The sequence below is a fragment of the Anomaloglossus baeobatrachus genome, chromosome 3 (genome assembly GCF_048569485.1).
Source record: "Anomaloglossus baeobatrachus isolate aAnoBae1 chromosome 3, aAnoBae1.hap1, whole genome shotgun sequence".
In the NCBI taxonomy this organism is placed as follows: Eukaryota; Metazoa; Chordata; class Amphibia; order Anura; family Aromobatidae; genus Anomaloglossus; species Anomaloglossus baeobatrachus.
Window position 1 is genome coordinate 452,717,314 of NC_134355.1, and position 16,210 is coordinate 452,733,523.

At 51.1% G+C, this 16,210-nt stretch overlaps 1 protein-coding gene across 5 annotated transcripts in view; it reads right to left on the minus strand.

Moving 5' to 3' along the window:
- FGF12 (fibroblast growth factor 12) overlaps positions 1-16,210 on the minus strand; it is a 744,802-nt gene that overhangs the window by 34,647 nt on the left and 693,945 nt on the right. For all 5 annotated transcript variants that reach the window (XM_075340488.1, XM_075340487.1, XM_075340486.1 and 2 more), the window contains one exon: positions 13,251-13,449. In XM_075340488.1, the coding sequence (XP_075196603.1) occupies positions 13,251-13,449 (199 nt within the window). The remainder of the gene's footprint in view (positions 1-13,250; positions 13,450-16,210) is intronic.

The window sequence follows — 16,210 nt, forward strand, 5'->3', positions numbered from 1 at the left end:
GAAGAGGCGTCCGGTGCGGCGACGCTGAAGCAGGCCGCAGCCACGCCAGGTGCGGCCTTCCAAGCCCCAGCGGCCGCAGCGATGCCCTGCTCGGCCCACCAAGACCCGGTCCCTGCAGCAACGCCCAGTCCGGCCCGCAAAGAACCGGCTGCGACCGCGACCCTCATCCGCGCCGCAGGCGTAACGCTGACCCAGGCCGCCGCCCTGCTAGGCCCGGCCCGCCGAGACCCCACCGCCGCAGCAACGCTCGTCCGCGCCGCAAGTGAGGTGCTGAACCAGGCCGCAGCCACGCCAGGCGCGGCCCGCCAAGCCCCGGCCGCCGCAGCGATGCCCTGCTCGGCCCACCAAGACCCGGTCCCTGCAGCGACGCCCAGCCCAGCCTGCACAGATCCCATCGCAGCTGCGACGCCGATCCAGGCCGCCGCCATACAGGGCGCGGCCCGCCAAGACCAGGCCGCCATACAGGGCGCGGCCCGCCAAGACCAGGCCGCCGCCATAAAGGGCGCGGCCCGCCAAGACCAGGCCGCCGCCATACAGGGCGCGGCCCGCCAAGAGATTGCATCACCATTTACCCCGGCCTGCAAGGCCAGAGCAGACACTGCTCCCCAGTCTAAGGAAGTCCCTGCTAGGAAGTCCCTGATAGGAGAGGACCCCGAATACTGGAAGCTGAAGGCTGATCTAGAGGCCCAGTTCCCACAAGAGATGGTGGATCGGTATCTGCTCCCTCCGCACACCCCCAAGAGGATTCCGGCAACCCCTGCAGCAACCACGCCAAAGAGTCCCCCGCCTGGGCCTGTTGAAGGAAGTTCATCCCCAGCACTGCCACCAAAGGAGTGCCAAGAAGAACTAAGGGGGAGAGGAGGCCAGGAAGCTGAAGAGCTGACTCAGGAGCCGCCAGCAGCAGTGCTAGTCCCAGAGCCGGAGATGCTGCCATATTCCCGTTGGGACGAGGAAGACCTGACACCTCCTGCGGAAGAAGACCTGCCCCAAAGCCTCACCTGGGAGCTTGTAAGCTGCACTTCGCAGAATCCAGCCCGCAAGACACAGCGCCGCAGCAGAACCCAGTCTTTCCCTGCACTGCAGTCCCCAGAGCAGAGAGAAGTCACAGCCAGAGACCTACAGGAGAAGAGGTTCCTGAGAAGAGCCAAAGCCCAGGTCAGAGGACCCCTTTGCAGAGGAGTAGTGGAGGATTTCAACTTGAGAAGTGGATATGGATTCATTGTAGCCCCTGGTATCAAAGAAGGGATATTTGTCAACAGAAGAGATGTGAACGCTCATCTGCCTAGAGGACACCCTGGCAGAAACTTAAAGATGGGAAATACAGTACAATTCACTATGCATGAAGGCGAAAGAGGATTGTATGCGCTTGATGTAGCACCATGTCCCAAAGAAGAAAGAAAAGACAGAGATAAAGAAACAGATGAAGATCAAGAAAGAAAAGACAAGGAACCTACAGATGAAACTACCTCAGACGACGACAAAGAGCAAGAAAGCAGCAGGTGCCGCAGCCCAACAGGCCAAAGCCCTGGTATGGAGGAGTAGAGAAAAGTAAAGGAAAGTAAGAAGTTCAGCAGTTAGAAAGTTAAAGTTTTGAAAAAGTTTGTTTTGCAACGTTCTCAAGTTCAAGTAAGGTGCCCACAAAAACTATTGTGAGAAATAAACCTTAAGGCTATGAACTGGCTATAGCCACAAACTCTCGCAGTGTAAATAGTTACACCAGAGGGCACCACCACCACCAGAGTCAGCCTGTTTAGGGGCTTGGCTCGTCTGCAACCAGGGGGCCCGTCCGTATATAGGGCCTTGGCTCACCTGCGACCAGAGAGCATGCCTGTTTATGGGGCCTGGCTCTCCACCACAAAGAGGGTACCTGGTCAGCACCAACTGTGGAGGCCGCCTCTGCATCCTGCCAGAAGAGGCTGAAGGCGCGGATCCACCAGGCCAGGTATACCCTGAAACCACCAGCCCATGAAAGCCGCCTCTACATCCTGCCAGAAGTGGCTGAAGTCGCGGCCAACGTGAAAGGGTTTTGGGTGGGTTAACGGACTTGTGGGTGGAGGGTGGTGATGTATGGTACCTGGTGCTTTTAAAAATGTTTTACATGTTTTAATGTTTTATGCATTTTAAAATGTTGTCTTGCAGCCCGAGGACGTGCTGGTGATAACTAAGGGGGAATGTGGCGCCCCTGACCTGGTCAGGCACCATTGAGTACTGCACCCATGCTGGGGACAGTACAATACAGGTAATCCAGAAGGCTGACCGGGGTGTGGAACACAGGCGCATAGTGATCAGGTCTCACACATGTACCCATGAGAGGACCCCTGGGGGTCCCAGGAGGGGGAAAAGCCTTGACCTTCACTGGAATAGTGGAGGGGGCCAAAAGCCTCCATCTCCTCTCAAGGGGTGTGGTAAGAGAATCTGGTTGCTAGGTGGCGTAGGCAAGAACAGGAGAGGAGGAGCAGTGAGCCAGTTCAGAGCAGAGTCCAGGGAGCTCCGAGAGGAGCTGACCCCTTCCCCTGGGCTGCTGGAGTCTGACAGCGTCCGCGCAGTGGCTACCGACGGGGGAGAACGGTCACCTAGGAGTGCTACCCGAAACCCATCTCCAGCTAAAGAGAGAGCACAGAGTGGGAAGTAAGGAGACTGCTAGGGAGTACCAGGCCCAAACGGGCGGCAGATCCCGAAGCGGAGATAGATCCAGCTTTCTTTTGCTAAACCTGCCGGTGTGGGGCTCTCAAAGCCCACGCCACAACACCACAAAAAGCCGCAGCCACGTAGCCACAGTTAGGGCCCATAGCTCACAGGAGGCAAGAAGCTGGAGTGATCTGGCCCAGGCAACAAGCACACGGCAAACGAAGGGGAGTGAGGCTTCAGCAACTTCCCTGGGTGACCCCCATAGGGACTCAAAGTCGGGGTCACCCCAAACCACCAAGGGCTAAGGAAGGCGAGTTAGTAGTCACCCTCACAAGTCAGCCTGAAGGACACCTGGTTCCCGCCTGGTTCATCCCAGCTACGCCCGGGTTACTCACCCTGCCACCTGAAGTGAGTAAAACCCCTGAAAGACATCCTGCCTGTGTGGAGTTATTCTGCGCCTTGTGGTACTACGCACCTACATCGGGCCCTGGGGCTTGCCTCACTCTCAGGAGGCTATTCCAACTAACTGCACATACCATCAGCCCCAGGCGACCCTCAACCTGCAGTGGCGGTCCCTACTGGCCGCAATACTGAGAGTGGCGTCACGACAAGAAGAAGATCTCCTACCTGTGACAAGATCCAGCTACGTGGAGTCCCTGAAGGTAATGCACCGACACAACACCTGTGGGGCTTCACATCTGGCGTCACGAACAGGATAAGGACTAGACCTGTTCAGACAGGTGACCATGTGCCTGGGCGGTCCGCTTGAAAAGTTGGAAGCGCCGCCATATTGCCACCATGAAAAGCGCGCTGAAAAACAACAGCAGCCAGCGCTGGGAGAAGTTACCGCCCACGAAGAGGTGTGGCTACCCAGAGATCCCCTGCAGAGTTCTGACCTCGCTTGTGAAGAGAGCGGAAGCGTCCAGAGACGTCGGGACAGAAAGGGAGCCAGAAGCCTGCTGCTGGGAGAGGAGCTGCTGAAAGAGGCAGAGCAGAAACTGAACAGCTTGCTATCGGAGGCAACGGCGAGTCCACAGCTGGAGAGTCGTGCAGAAGAGGGCGCAGAAGAAATGGCGTCTGACCGCAGAAATCCAGAACCGGGCTCCGCTGCCTGGTGGTATCGGGAGCTGGCCCAGTTCTGCGACCGACTGGAGACCCGGGTTGTGGAGCAGATCCGGGAAGAACGAATGGAAATGCTGGAGATGACCGCGGCGGTTCGGGCCTATGAAAGGAGAGCCGCGCGCCGAGTGCCAGACAGGACGGCGATGACGCAGACCCCGATGCTGCCACCGGTGGGTGAGTCGAGTGATGCCCCGGCCAGCGCAAGTGCCCCGACCCCTGCTGCCACGCCCGCGGTCCCCGAAGAGGCGTCCGGTGCGGCGACGCTGAAGCAGGCCGCAGCCACGCCAGGTGCGGCCTTCCAAGCCCCAGCGGCCGCAGCGATGCCCTGCTCGGCCCACCAAGACCCGGTCCCTGCAGCAACGCCCAGTCCGGCCCGCAAAGAACCGGCTGCGACCGCGACCCTCATCCGCGCCGCAGGCGTAACGGCTGACCCAGGCCGCCGCCCTGCTAGGCCCGGCCCGCCGAGACCCCACCGCCGCAGCAACGCTCGTCCGCGCCGCAAGTGAGGTGCTGAACCAGGCCGCAGCCACGCCAGGCGCGGCCCGCCAAGCCCCGGCCGCCGCAGCGATGCCCTGCTCGGCCCACCAAGACCCGGTCCCTGCAGCGACGCCCAGCCCAGCCTGCACAGATCCCATCGCAGCTGCGACGCCGATCCAGGCCGCCGCCATACAGGGCGCGGCCCGCCAAGACCAGGCCGCCATACAGGGCGCGGCCCGCCAAGACCAGGCCGCCGCCATAAAGGGCGCGGCCCGCCAAGACCAGGCCGCCGCCATACAGGGCGCGGCCCGCCAAGAGATTGCATCACCATTTACCCCGGCCTGCAAGGCCAGAGCAGACACTGCTCCCCAGTCTAAGGAAGTCCCTGCTAGGAAGTCCCTGATAGGAGAGGACCCCGAATACTGGAAGCTGAAGGCTGATCTAGAGGCCCAGTTCCCACAAGAGATGGTGGATCGGTATCTGCTCCCTCCGCACACCCCCAAGAGGATTCCGGCAACCCCTGCAGCAACCACGCCAAAGAGTCCCCCGCCTGGGCCTGTTGAAGGAAGTTCATCCCCAGCACTGCCACCAAAGGAGTGCCAAGAAGAACTAAGGGGGAGAGGAGGCCAGGAAGCTGAAGAGCTGACTCAGGAGCCGCCAGCAGCAGTGCTAGTCCCAGAGCCGGAGATGCTGCCATATTCCCGTTGGGACGAGGAAGACCTGACACCTCCTGCGGAAGAAGACCTGCCCCAAAGCCTCACCTGGGAGCTTGTAAGCTGCACTTCGCAGAATCCAGCCCGCAAGACACAGCGCCGCAGCAGAACCCAGTCTTTCCCTGCACTGCAGTCCCCAGAGCAGAGAGAAGTCACAGCCAGAGACCTACAGGAGAAGAGGTTCCTGAGAAGAGCCAAAGCCCAGGTCAGAGGACCCCTTTGCAGAGGAGTAGTGGAGGATTTCAACTTGAGAAGTGGATATGGATTCATTGTAGCCCCTGGTATCAAAGAAGGGATATTTGTCAACAGAAGAGATGTGAACGCTCATCTGCCTAGAGGACACCCTGGCAGAAACTTAAAGATGGGAAATACAGTACAATTCACTATGCATGAAGGCGAAAGAGGATTGTATGCGCTTGATGTAGCACCATGTCCCAAAGAAGAAAGAAAAGACAGAGATAAAGAAACAGATGAAGATCAAGAAAGAAAAGACAAGGAACCTACAGATGAAACTACCTCAGACGACGACAAAGAGCAAGAAAGCAGCAGGTGCCGCAGCCCAACAGGCCAAAGCCCTGGTATGGAGGAGTAGAGAAAAGTAAAGGAAAGTAAGAAGTTCAGCAGTTAGAAAGTTAAAGTTTTGAAAAAGTTTGTTTTGCAACGTTCTCAAGTTCAAGTAAGGTGCCCACAAAAACTATTGTGAGAAATAAACCTTAAGGCTATGAACTGGCTATAGCCACAAACTCTCGCAGTGTAAATAGTTACACCAGAGGGCACCACCACCACCAGAGTCAGCCTGTTTAGGGGCTTGGCTCGTCTGCAACCAGGGGGCCCGTCCGTATATAGGGCCTTGGCTCACCTGCGACCAGAGAGCATGCCTGTTTATGGGGCCTGGCTCTCCACCACAAAGAGGGTACCTGGTCAGCACCAACTGTGGAGGCCGCCTCTGCATCCTGCCAGAAGAGGCTGAAGGCGCGGATCCACCAGGCCAGGTATACCCTGAAACCACCAGCCCATGAAAGCCGCCTCTACATCCTGCCAGAAGTGGCTGAAGTCGCGGCCAACGTGAAAGGGTTTTGGGTGGGTTAACGGACTTGTGGGTGGAGGGTGGTGATGTATGGTACCTGGTGCTTTTAAAAATGTTTTACATGTTTTAATGTTTTATGCATTTTAAAATGTTGTCTTGCAGCCCGAGGACGTGCTGGTGATAACTAAGGGGGAATGTGGCGCCCCTGACCTGGTCAGGCACCATTGAGTACTGCACCCATGCTGGGGACAGTACAATACAGGTAATCCAGAAGGCTGACCGGGGTGTGGAACACAGGCGCATAGTGATCAGGTCTCACACATGTACCCATGAGAGGACCCCTGGGGGTCCCAGGAGGGGGAAAAGCCTTGACCTTCACTGGAATAGTGGAGGGGGCCAAAAGCCTCCATCTCCTCTCAAGGGGTGTGGTAAGAGAATCTGGTTGCTAGGTGGCGTAGGCAAGAACAGGAGAGGAGGAGCAGTGAGCCAGTTCAGAGCAGAGTCCAGGGAGCTCCGAGAGGAGCTGACCCCTTCCCCTGGGCTGCTGGAGTCTGACAGCGTCCGCGCAGTGGCTACCGACGGGGGAGAACGGTCACCTAGGAGTGCTACCCGAAACCCATCTCCAGCTAAAGAGAGAGCACAGAGTGGGAAGTAAGGAGACTGCTAGGGAGTACCAGGCCCAAACGGGCGGCAGATCCCGAAGCGGAGATAGATCCAGCTTTCTTTTGCTAAACCTGCCGGTGTGGGGCTCTCAAAGCCCACGCCACAACACCACAAAAAGCCGCAGCCACGTAGCCACAGTTAGGGCCCATAGCTCACAGGAGGCAAGAAGCTGGAGTGATCTGGCCCAGGCAACAAGCACACGGCAAACGAAGGGGAGTGAGGCTTCAGCAACTTCCCTGGGTGACCCCCATAGGGACTCAAAGTCGGGGTCACCCCAAACCACCAAGGGCTAAGGAAGGCGAGTTAGTAGTCACCCTCACAAGTCAGCCTGAAGGACACCTGGTTCCCGCCTGGTTCATCCCAGCTACGCCCGGGTTACTCACCCTGCCACCTGAAGTGAGTAAAACCCCTGAAAGACATCCTGCCTGTGTGGAGTTATTCTGCGCCTTGTGGTACTACGCACCTACATCGGGCCCTGGGGCTTGCCTCACTCTCAGGAGGCTATTCCAACTAACTGCACATACCATCAGCCCCAGGCGACCCTCAACCTGCAGTGGCGGTCCCTACTGGCCGCAATACTGAGAGTGGCGTCACGACAAGAAGAAGATCTCCTACCTGTGACAAGATCCAGCTACGTGGAGTCCCTGAAGGTAATGCACCGACACAACACCTGTGGGGCTTCACACATACTTACCGTCACATGATAGCCGTTCCAGAAACTGACGATGGAGAATGCTCACAGTGCGCAGTGAATGTACACTTGTCATTTTAGTCTGGAAACCCCCTTTAAGTCTAGCTTCAACCTTAACAACTATGAATATTCTCCTTGCAACCGCTGCTCCAGTAAGACAACCAGGTATGCTATTACCTGCAGATTGCCCCTATATCTAAAGGTAGTGTTTCTGGAGGTGACAGGTTCCATTTAAAGAGGAACTCCCATGAAATGTAACAATATAATCTACTTATATCACTATAAAGTTATCTTAGAACTGCTATACTTGTGTTATAAATTCATGTCAAAACAATCACTAATCTCGGGGAGACCAGCCAGAGAAAACACTGCCGGAAGCCAACGAGGGCACTCAACACAGTGAAATCCTAGGTGCATTGCCCCCTGGGAAATATGCAAATCAAAAAAGTCCGTGGAGCCTCTGTTAGGAGTTTCGACACAGAAACTAGCCAGATATCCCTCCGGGAAGGACCTAGCCAAGGAGTGGCTCTTTTTAGGAAACCACCATAACCACCATATTAAGTGGCCCTTTTAGTCAATATCCAACTCTTTGACAAGTTTAAAGATATGACAAGAGAAATGCCAAGGCCAGGTATCCATCTACAGACAGCTGTTTCGGGGTATTGCCCCTCATCAGTAAGATTCTGGCCAGCTAGGAGCAATGCCTAGTAGACCAACAAGACAAAACAATCACTGATCTCAGGGAGACCAGCCAGAGAAAACACTGCCGGCATTGCTCCCACCTGGCCAGAATCCTACTCCACACTGATGAGGGGCAATACCCTGAAACAGCTGTCTGTGGATGGATACCTGGCATTGGTATTTCCCTTGTCATATCATTAAACTTGTCAAAGAGTTGGATATTGACTAAAAGGGCCACTTAATATGGTGGTTATGGTGGTTTCCTAAAAAGAGCCACTCCTTGGCTAGGTACTTCCCGGAGGGATATCTGGCTAGTTTCTGTGTCGAGACTCCTAACAGAGGCTCCACGGACTTTTTTGATTTGCATATTTCCCAGGGGGCAATGCACCTAGGATTTCACTGTGTTGAGCGCCCTCATTGTCTGCTGGCAGTGTTTTCTCTGGCTGGTCTCCCCAAGATCAGTGATTGTGTTGTCTTATTGGTCTACTAGGCATTGCTCCCACCTGGACAGAATCCTACTCCACACTGATGAGGAGCAATACCCCGAAATAGCTGTCTGTAGATGGATACCTGGCCTTAGTATTTCACTTGTCATATTTTTAAACTTGTCAAAGAGTTGGATATTGACTAAAAGGGCCACTTAATATGGTGGTTTCCTAAAAAGAGCCACTCCTTGGCTAGGTCCTTCCCGGAGGGATATCTGGCTAGTTTCTGTGTCGAGACTGCTAAAAGAGGCTCCACGGACTTTTTTGATTTGCATATTTCCCAGGGGGCAATGCACGTAGGATTGCACTGTGTTGAGCGCCCTCATTGTCTGCCGGCAGTCTTTTCTCTGGATGGTCTCCCCGAGATCAGTGATTGTTTTGTCTTGTTGGTCTACTTGGCATTGCTCCCACCTGGCCAGAATCCTACTCCACACTGATGAGGAACAATACCCCAAAACAGCTGTCTGTGGATGGATACCTGGCCTTGGTATTTCCCTTGTCATATCTTTAAACTTGTCAAAGAGTTGGATATTGACTAAAAGGGCCACTTAATATGGTGGTTATGGTGGTTTCCTAAAAAGAGCCACTCCTTGGCTAGGTCCTTTCCGGAGGGATATCTGGCTAGTTTATGTGTCGAGACTCCTAACAGAGGCTCCACGGGCTTTTTTGATTTGCATAAATTCATGTCAGAATTTCTGAAAAATCCTTTAGGAGTCTGAAATGGATTGAAAGAGATTCCAAGAGAGTCCAAGTGCATTAATGAACTTTAGTCAATATTTGCCCGCTCAGCCTAACCGACAGATGCAGCTTGTACTCAGCAGTGTGAGATTTCAGCAGGAGCAGAGAGGAGTGACACTGATGAGCTGTCAATCAAGCTTGGTGGATGATCTATTAAGAAAACTGGTAGATAGATCTGCAGTAGATACAACAGTGATGGTATCAAAACTACAGGAAGAAGCCCAATAAGTGACATAATAAAATGCTCCACTTAAAGGGGCAGAATAACACAGTAAGAGTACGTGCCCACGATCAATGTTTGCAGCGTTTTGGATGCAGCGTTTTTCGCTGCGTCCAAAACACTGAGTTGTGCAGTACAAGCACAGAGGATGGGATTTCTAGAAATCTCATGCCCACTGTGCATGTAGGTCCCACAGCGAAAACTGGCCTGCGGTGCAGCTTATAGAGCTGCAAGCATGTCAATTATTTGCTGCAGAGTCGCAAGTGTCCTCCGTAGGGAGAACACAGCAGGAGACCGCAGCGCACTGAACCCTGATCGTGGGGATGGGCAACTGTGGTCTCCTCCAGAGGAGACTCACGGCCCCACAGGTCAGGACCCGCAGCATTCAGGACACAGTGGGTCCTGATCTTGGGCACATACCCTAACTGATTCCTTTGGAAATAAATATGCGGATCTCAATATTTTCAACATCATGTTCATACAGTGCAAAAATATTCTGATTTGGCTTGTGAGAATACCTTCATAACACGTGCCATTACCCTTACGAGCAGTGGCCAAAAGACAAGAACAGTTAAATAATAAAAGTCCTGTAATATATTTAAAAAAAAAAACAACACAAATGTTTCACAGTCAATACTTGCGGCACAGCTAGATAATACACTTACAATGTCTAACATTCCCTAACAAACAAAGCTAAAAAGAGTAAATATACCGGCCGGGGCGTGGGTAATGTGCTATAGAGGTTGGTCCTGTGTCTGGCATTTTCTGTGCCGGAATATGGCTGTCCAGGGAAATACAATAACTTGACAGCACCAGGAGGAACAGAATTCGGAAAGCAATCTGTCTGCCTTGAAGAGCAGAATGCATTAAATGGAATGATGGCCAGATAGTGCTAAGGTTTGTGATGAAGTACATGACATTCTCCACGATACAAAAGCTTAAAAACTTTGCAATCTCTTTTCAGTAGGATCTCAGAGCTGTAAATCTCTCAATAAATCTCATTGCGTTGCCATGGCTTGTAATGAGCATATTACCCTTCTATAGATATACAAAAAAAGCACAATAGACCCAAAAGCCAAGAAATACAATATATATATACCGTATTTTTTGCTTTATAAGACGCACTTTTCCTCCCAAAAATTTGGGAGGAAAATGGGGGGTGCGTCTTATAAAGCGGTACCTGGGGGGGGGGGGGTCCTGTCTGAGGCGATCGGGCGGCCGGGTGCCTGTGGCTGCATGCAAGCGGCCGGGTACCTGTGCTTGCGTGCGGTGGCAGCCGGGTACCCGTGGCTGTGTGCGAGCGGCAGCCGGGTGCTGTGTGGGGTCGGCAGCTGGGTACGTGTGCTTGCATGCGGTGGCAGCCGGGTACCCATGGCTGTGTGCGGGCGGCAGCCGGGTGCTGTGTGCGAGTGGCAGTCGGGTGCCCGTGCGGGCGGCAGCCGGCTGCCGCCCTCACACAGGCACCCAGGTGCCGCCCGCACACAGCACCCAGCTGCCGCCCGCACACAGCCATGGGTACCTGGCTGCCACCGCACGCAAGCACAGGTACCCGGCGGCTTGTACGCAGGGTGGGCGGGCAGCCTGCTGGCTGCCACTCTGTGCATGCGGAGCGGGCGGCTGTGCAGCATGCTACCAGTTGTCCGCGGTCCCACTTTCAAATGATGGCGCCGGTGGAGCTCTTGGATGAGAGCTCCATCTGCGCACGCGCTGCTCCGGGAGTCAGCGCGTGCGCAGATGGAGCCCTTGGATGAGAGCTCCATCTGCGCATGCGTCACTCCGGGCGCCATTACTTGAATCGGGACCGCGGACACACTGGGAAAACACCGCATCCGTCTGCTCCACCACTGAGCAGTCCCTGCCGCTGCCACCACTGAGCAGTCGCCGCCGCTCCCACCACTGAGCCTTCGCCGCCGCCGCTGCCACCTCTGAACCGGGACCGTGGACACTCACTGCACCGGCCTGCTGCACGGCTCACCCGCCACGGCTGCTGCCGCCACCACGGACCCCGCAGCTCCTGCCACCGCAGACACCACCGCGCCTGCAACCACGGACGCCACGGCACCTGCAACCACGGACCCCGCTGCCACTGACCCGCCGCGCCTGCCAGCAAAACCTGTGCCTCCTGTGACCCCGCTTCACCACCACTGCTGCCCCCCTCCGGTAAGAGAACACTGGAGTATAAAACGGACCCCATTTTTCTTTTTTTTACCTTTTTTTATGTCTAAGTTTGGGGTGCGTCTTATATAGCGAAAAATACGGTAAATATATTCTACTCAGAAAAGGAAAATGATCTATAGAAAGAACAAGCAATGTCAGTCTCTGGTGCTTGATAATTGAATCTGCACATCACCGTGGCTTGAAGGCGCCCTATATATACACCAACTTTGAAAATACATATTGGCGTTCTACTGTGGACATAAGAGGTTTATCTATGGGATCTAGGACTTTGTCATCATTTACATGTACAGACTGTAAGACCCTGTGCGCACTACAAAAAGGATTTTTCTCAAGAAATTTCTTGAGAGTCTGAAAGATTAGCGCACTTGCATTAAAAAAACGCACCAATAACGCACTCAAAAACACGTGTTTTTACAGCGTTTTTCCTGCAGGTTGGTCCCTGAGTTTTTTTACCATTATCTATGGCAAAAAAGGCAGGTACCTGCAGAAAAGAGGTGACATGCACATACGTTTTCTCAAGAAATTCTGCAGAAAGAAGGTTCTTGAGAAAAAAAACGCAGTGTGCGCACAGCTATTTTTTTTTTCCATAGCTTTTTCTGGGGAATGTCTGCAGAAAGGTTACAACCATTTTCTAAAGAAATTTCTGTAGCAAAAATGCAGTGTGCGCACAGGGCCTAAAAGTGAGTTATACCAGAAATGTACCGTATTTTTAGGATTATAAGATGCACTGTTCCTCCCAAAAATTTGAGAGCTGCGTCTTATAATCCAAATGTAGCTTACCTGGGGAGGGGGGGGGTGCTGGAGAGGGGTCACAACAGGCAGGGGAAATGCTATGGGCAGTGCGCTGTGCTGGGTGCTGTGCTGTAGGTGGTGGGTGAGGCAGGGGCCGCCATCCTGACATGTCGGTGGTGTGGGCTTGAAATAATGAGTCGGAGGATGCGCAGGTGATGCTCTTGGCTTAAGATCGCATCTGCGCATACACTGCCTTCAGCCCATTGATGTACGAGCAGTGGACTTTCCTTAGAGCAGGAAAATGGTGCCCGGAGGTGGCAGTGCGCGTCTGAAGCCGGGGAGTAAACACCCGGAAAAGAAGCCTGCCGCAATGGTAAGTATAAACGTGCGCAGGATAGAATGAGCGATGGGGACGTCGCTCATGTGACTCCATGGTATCACGCCCACAGGGAAAATATGCCACGGAAGTACCACGGAAGTATGCAGACGTCCATAGGGCAAGGTGCCGCCCATGTGGCCAGCGTCTCTGTAATCTTCTACATAGGAAATATGAAAGTAATAAAACGTTTTTTATTACTTTCATATTACACAATTTTACAACACAAGGATGGGTAGGGAGGTGTAATTAGGGCACACATGCGTCTGCTGAAAGGTCAGAACGCATATTCTAGGTGACAGGTTCATTTAGGCAACGTTCACACATTCAGTATTTGGTCAGAATTTCACATCAGTATTTGTAAGCCAAAACCAGAAGTGGGTAAAAAATGATCTTGGCTTACAAATACTAAGGTAAAATACTGACCAAATACTGAATGTGTGAACATGCCCTTTTATAAAAGCTCAGATCCAATCCTGAAAGTTACCAAGTGCCTAAGTAAGAAGTTTAGATTGTTACCTTCTATAGGTTTTGGTACAAAATGTGATGATGGTTTGGTCTTTTTCACTCGATTTCCTTTCATGATTTGTCCTTCTTTACTGAGTCCTAAGAACCACTGCCGGCCAGATTCCTGCTGCCGATAGAGTGTCGAGGAGTAGATGACGTAGTAATTCTCAAACACAGACTCCTTAAATTTGCATTCTGGGGTAAAAATATCCTATAGGGAAAAGAAAAAAAAATGACATTAGATAAAACACATGATAAGAAGGTAGTCTGCAAATATATTTGGTTTATAATATATTACTGAGAAAATAAGAAGACCTCTGCTCATACCCTATAATACTAATTTTTAGATTCTACTCATTATCCTATTTATTAATATTCCTTTAAGTGCATATCGGCATATATTTTAATAAAGGAAAAAAAACCCTGCAATTTTCACACTGGTCGCATATTAGTCTCCTATTTCCAAAGAAATAGGGTTTGAGTCAGTCTACTAGTGTTAGTCTGTGGCTGCCATAGACTGTAGTGTGACTCAGACCCTATTTCTTTGTATATGCCGCACAAGAAAATTATCATTGTGAAAGGAGAGGGGCAGGTGAGCCACTGTGTTTCTCTGAAAATAAGACAGGGTCTTATAATATTTTTTGCTCTGAAAGATGGGCTGGGGCTTATTTTCAGGGGATGTCTTGTTTTTTTTTTTTCCACGAACAGCAATCCACATTAATTCTTGAACAAGAAAGGTAGCACCACCTATTGTAAATGGTAAACTTGAGTTATCTACTAAATATACAGTTATCTGTCATTAGAATCCTGTTTGGGAGGACACTGACACGAAAAGTTATATGTGTAGAACAGGACATATGAGTCCACTATTAAAACTATGGTCCAATGTAAAAAGTTCATTAGTTAATATTACTGGCCACATCAATCTAATGTTGAGAAACAAGGCTTCTCTCAAATACCTTGTGTTGCCAATAGTGCCTGTGAGCGGCGCTATTGCGTCCGTCTCATCCCCATCACATAGCCCCCGGGCTCCATGACCTTGGGGATCCGGTGGTGTCATGTCAACTCTGTGAGTGACTGGGCTGTGGGCGGCGTTTCACCACCTGTCATAGCCCAGCATCTCTATACTCTCTCCTTCACTGCAGAGCGCCGCAAGTGAAACTCCACCCACAGCCCAGTCACTCATGGAGAAAAAACAAAAAGCCAGCACTAAATGTGCACTTCAGCACTAAAAATTCCAAACTGTACTTATTATAAAAATTTTGAGATTTTTGGCAAAAAATTGCAATTTCTTGAGCTACCCCGCCACGTCACGGCAAATCTCATTTGGGGCAGTCCTACACTAAAATATTTTTATAAAATGTGCCATACGGCCTCACATATGAATAGTAGAACTGCTCTTAGCAGCACTCACCTGGTCTATTTCAATTTTTAGTGCTGAAGTGCACATTTAGTGCTGGCTTTTTGTTTTTTCTTCATTGAATTGGGTCGGTGGCTGACCCCCACCTTGTTATGCACCCCAATGTGGGATGTATTCCACCTGTCTAGATTTTGGCGGTTGGTGACTGTTAACATTCAGTCATCAGGCCCTGTCCACAGGCTATTTACTTCATGCAGCATTTGCTTGGACCTGTCCCGCCCACAGCCATGACTCAGTCATGAGTACGGGATTGAAATAGACCAGGTGAGTGCTGCTAAGAGCAGTTCTACTATTCATATGTGAGGCCGTATGGCACATTTTATAAAAATATTTTAGTGTATTACTGCCCCAAATGAGATTTGCCGTGACGTGGCGGGGTAGCTCAAGAAATTGCAATTTTTTGCCAAAAATATCAAAATTTTTATAAGTACAGTTCGGAATTTTTATTGCTGAAGTGCATATTTAGTGCTGGCTTTTTGTTTTTTCTTCATTGAATTGGTCGGTGGCTGACCCCCACCTTGCTATGCACCCCAATTTGGGATGTATTCCATCTGTCTGGATTTTGGCGGTTGGTGACTGTTCACATTAAGTCATCAGGCTTTGTCCACATGCTATTTACTTCATGCAGCATTTGCTTGGACCTGTCCCGCCCACAGCCATGACTCAGTCATGGGTACGGGATTGAAATAGACCAGGTGAGTGCTGCTAAGAGCAGTTCTACTATTCATATGTGAGGCCGTTTGGCACATTTTATAAAAATATTTTAGTGTAGGACTGCCCCAAATGAGATTTGCTGTGACGTGGCGAGGTAGCTCAAGAAATTGCACTTTTTTGCCAAAAATCTCAAAATTTTTATAATAAGTACAGTTTGGAATTTTTAGTGCTGAAGTGCACATTTAGTGCTGGCTTTTTGTTTTTTCTTCAGTCACTCATGGAGACTGGGGCCGGCCACAGTGATATCAGGTCAACTGGAAGTTGACCTGACATCACCGGACATCAGAGGTCACGGAGCCCAAGGGTCACACAATGGGGATAAGTTGACTGCAATATTGCCACTCACAGGTACTATTGCCAAGGTACGGTAATGAGAGAAGCCTTCTTTCTCAATGTTAGATCAATGTGGCTTGGAAAACTAAGTAGTGAAACACCTCTTTAATACACATAGTGGTAATAAAAGTAGAATAGTGAAAAAGTGTTATTTTTTAAATACACTAAACACCTGATCTAAGTAATAATTCAACAACACAAAATGAATCTATATTAGACAATAATAAGTCTCCTACTATTATGTCTTAGAAATTCCAATGCCAGTCTTTACATGGAGCAGGCTACAAAAAACCCCTATAGAATCTTATTATGCAATTATTATTATGTAGATCCACTTCTCTTTAACTTCTTGATAACCTGGAAAATGTACGTTAGTAAAAACTAGGGACGATATTGATGAAATATCTCTGCAGGAACAGACTAGCTACATTCCCACAATGAGCCTTTGATGTTGCAGATTTTCTGCACCTATTATGTAAATGAGGCTACTTGCATTTTTAGGTGT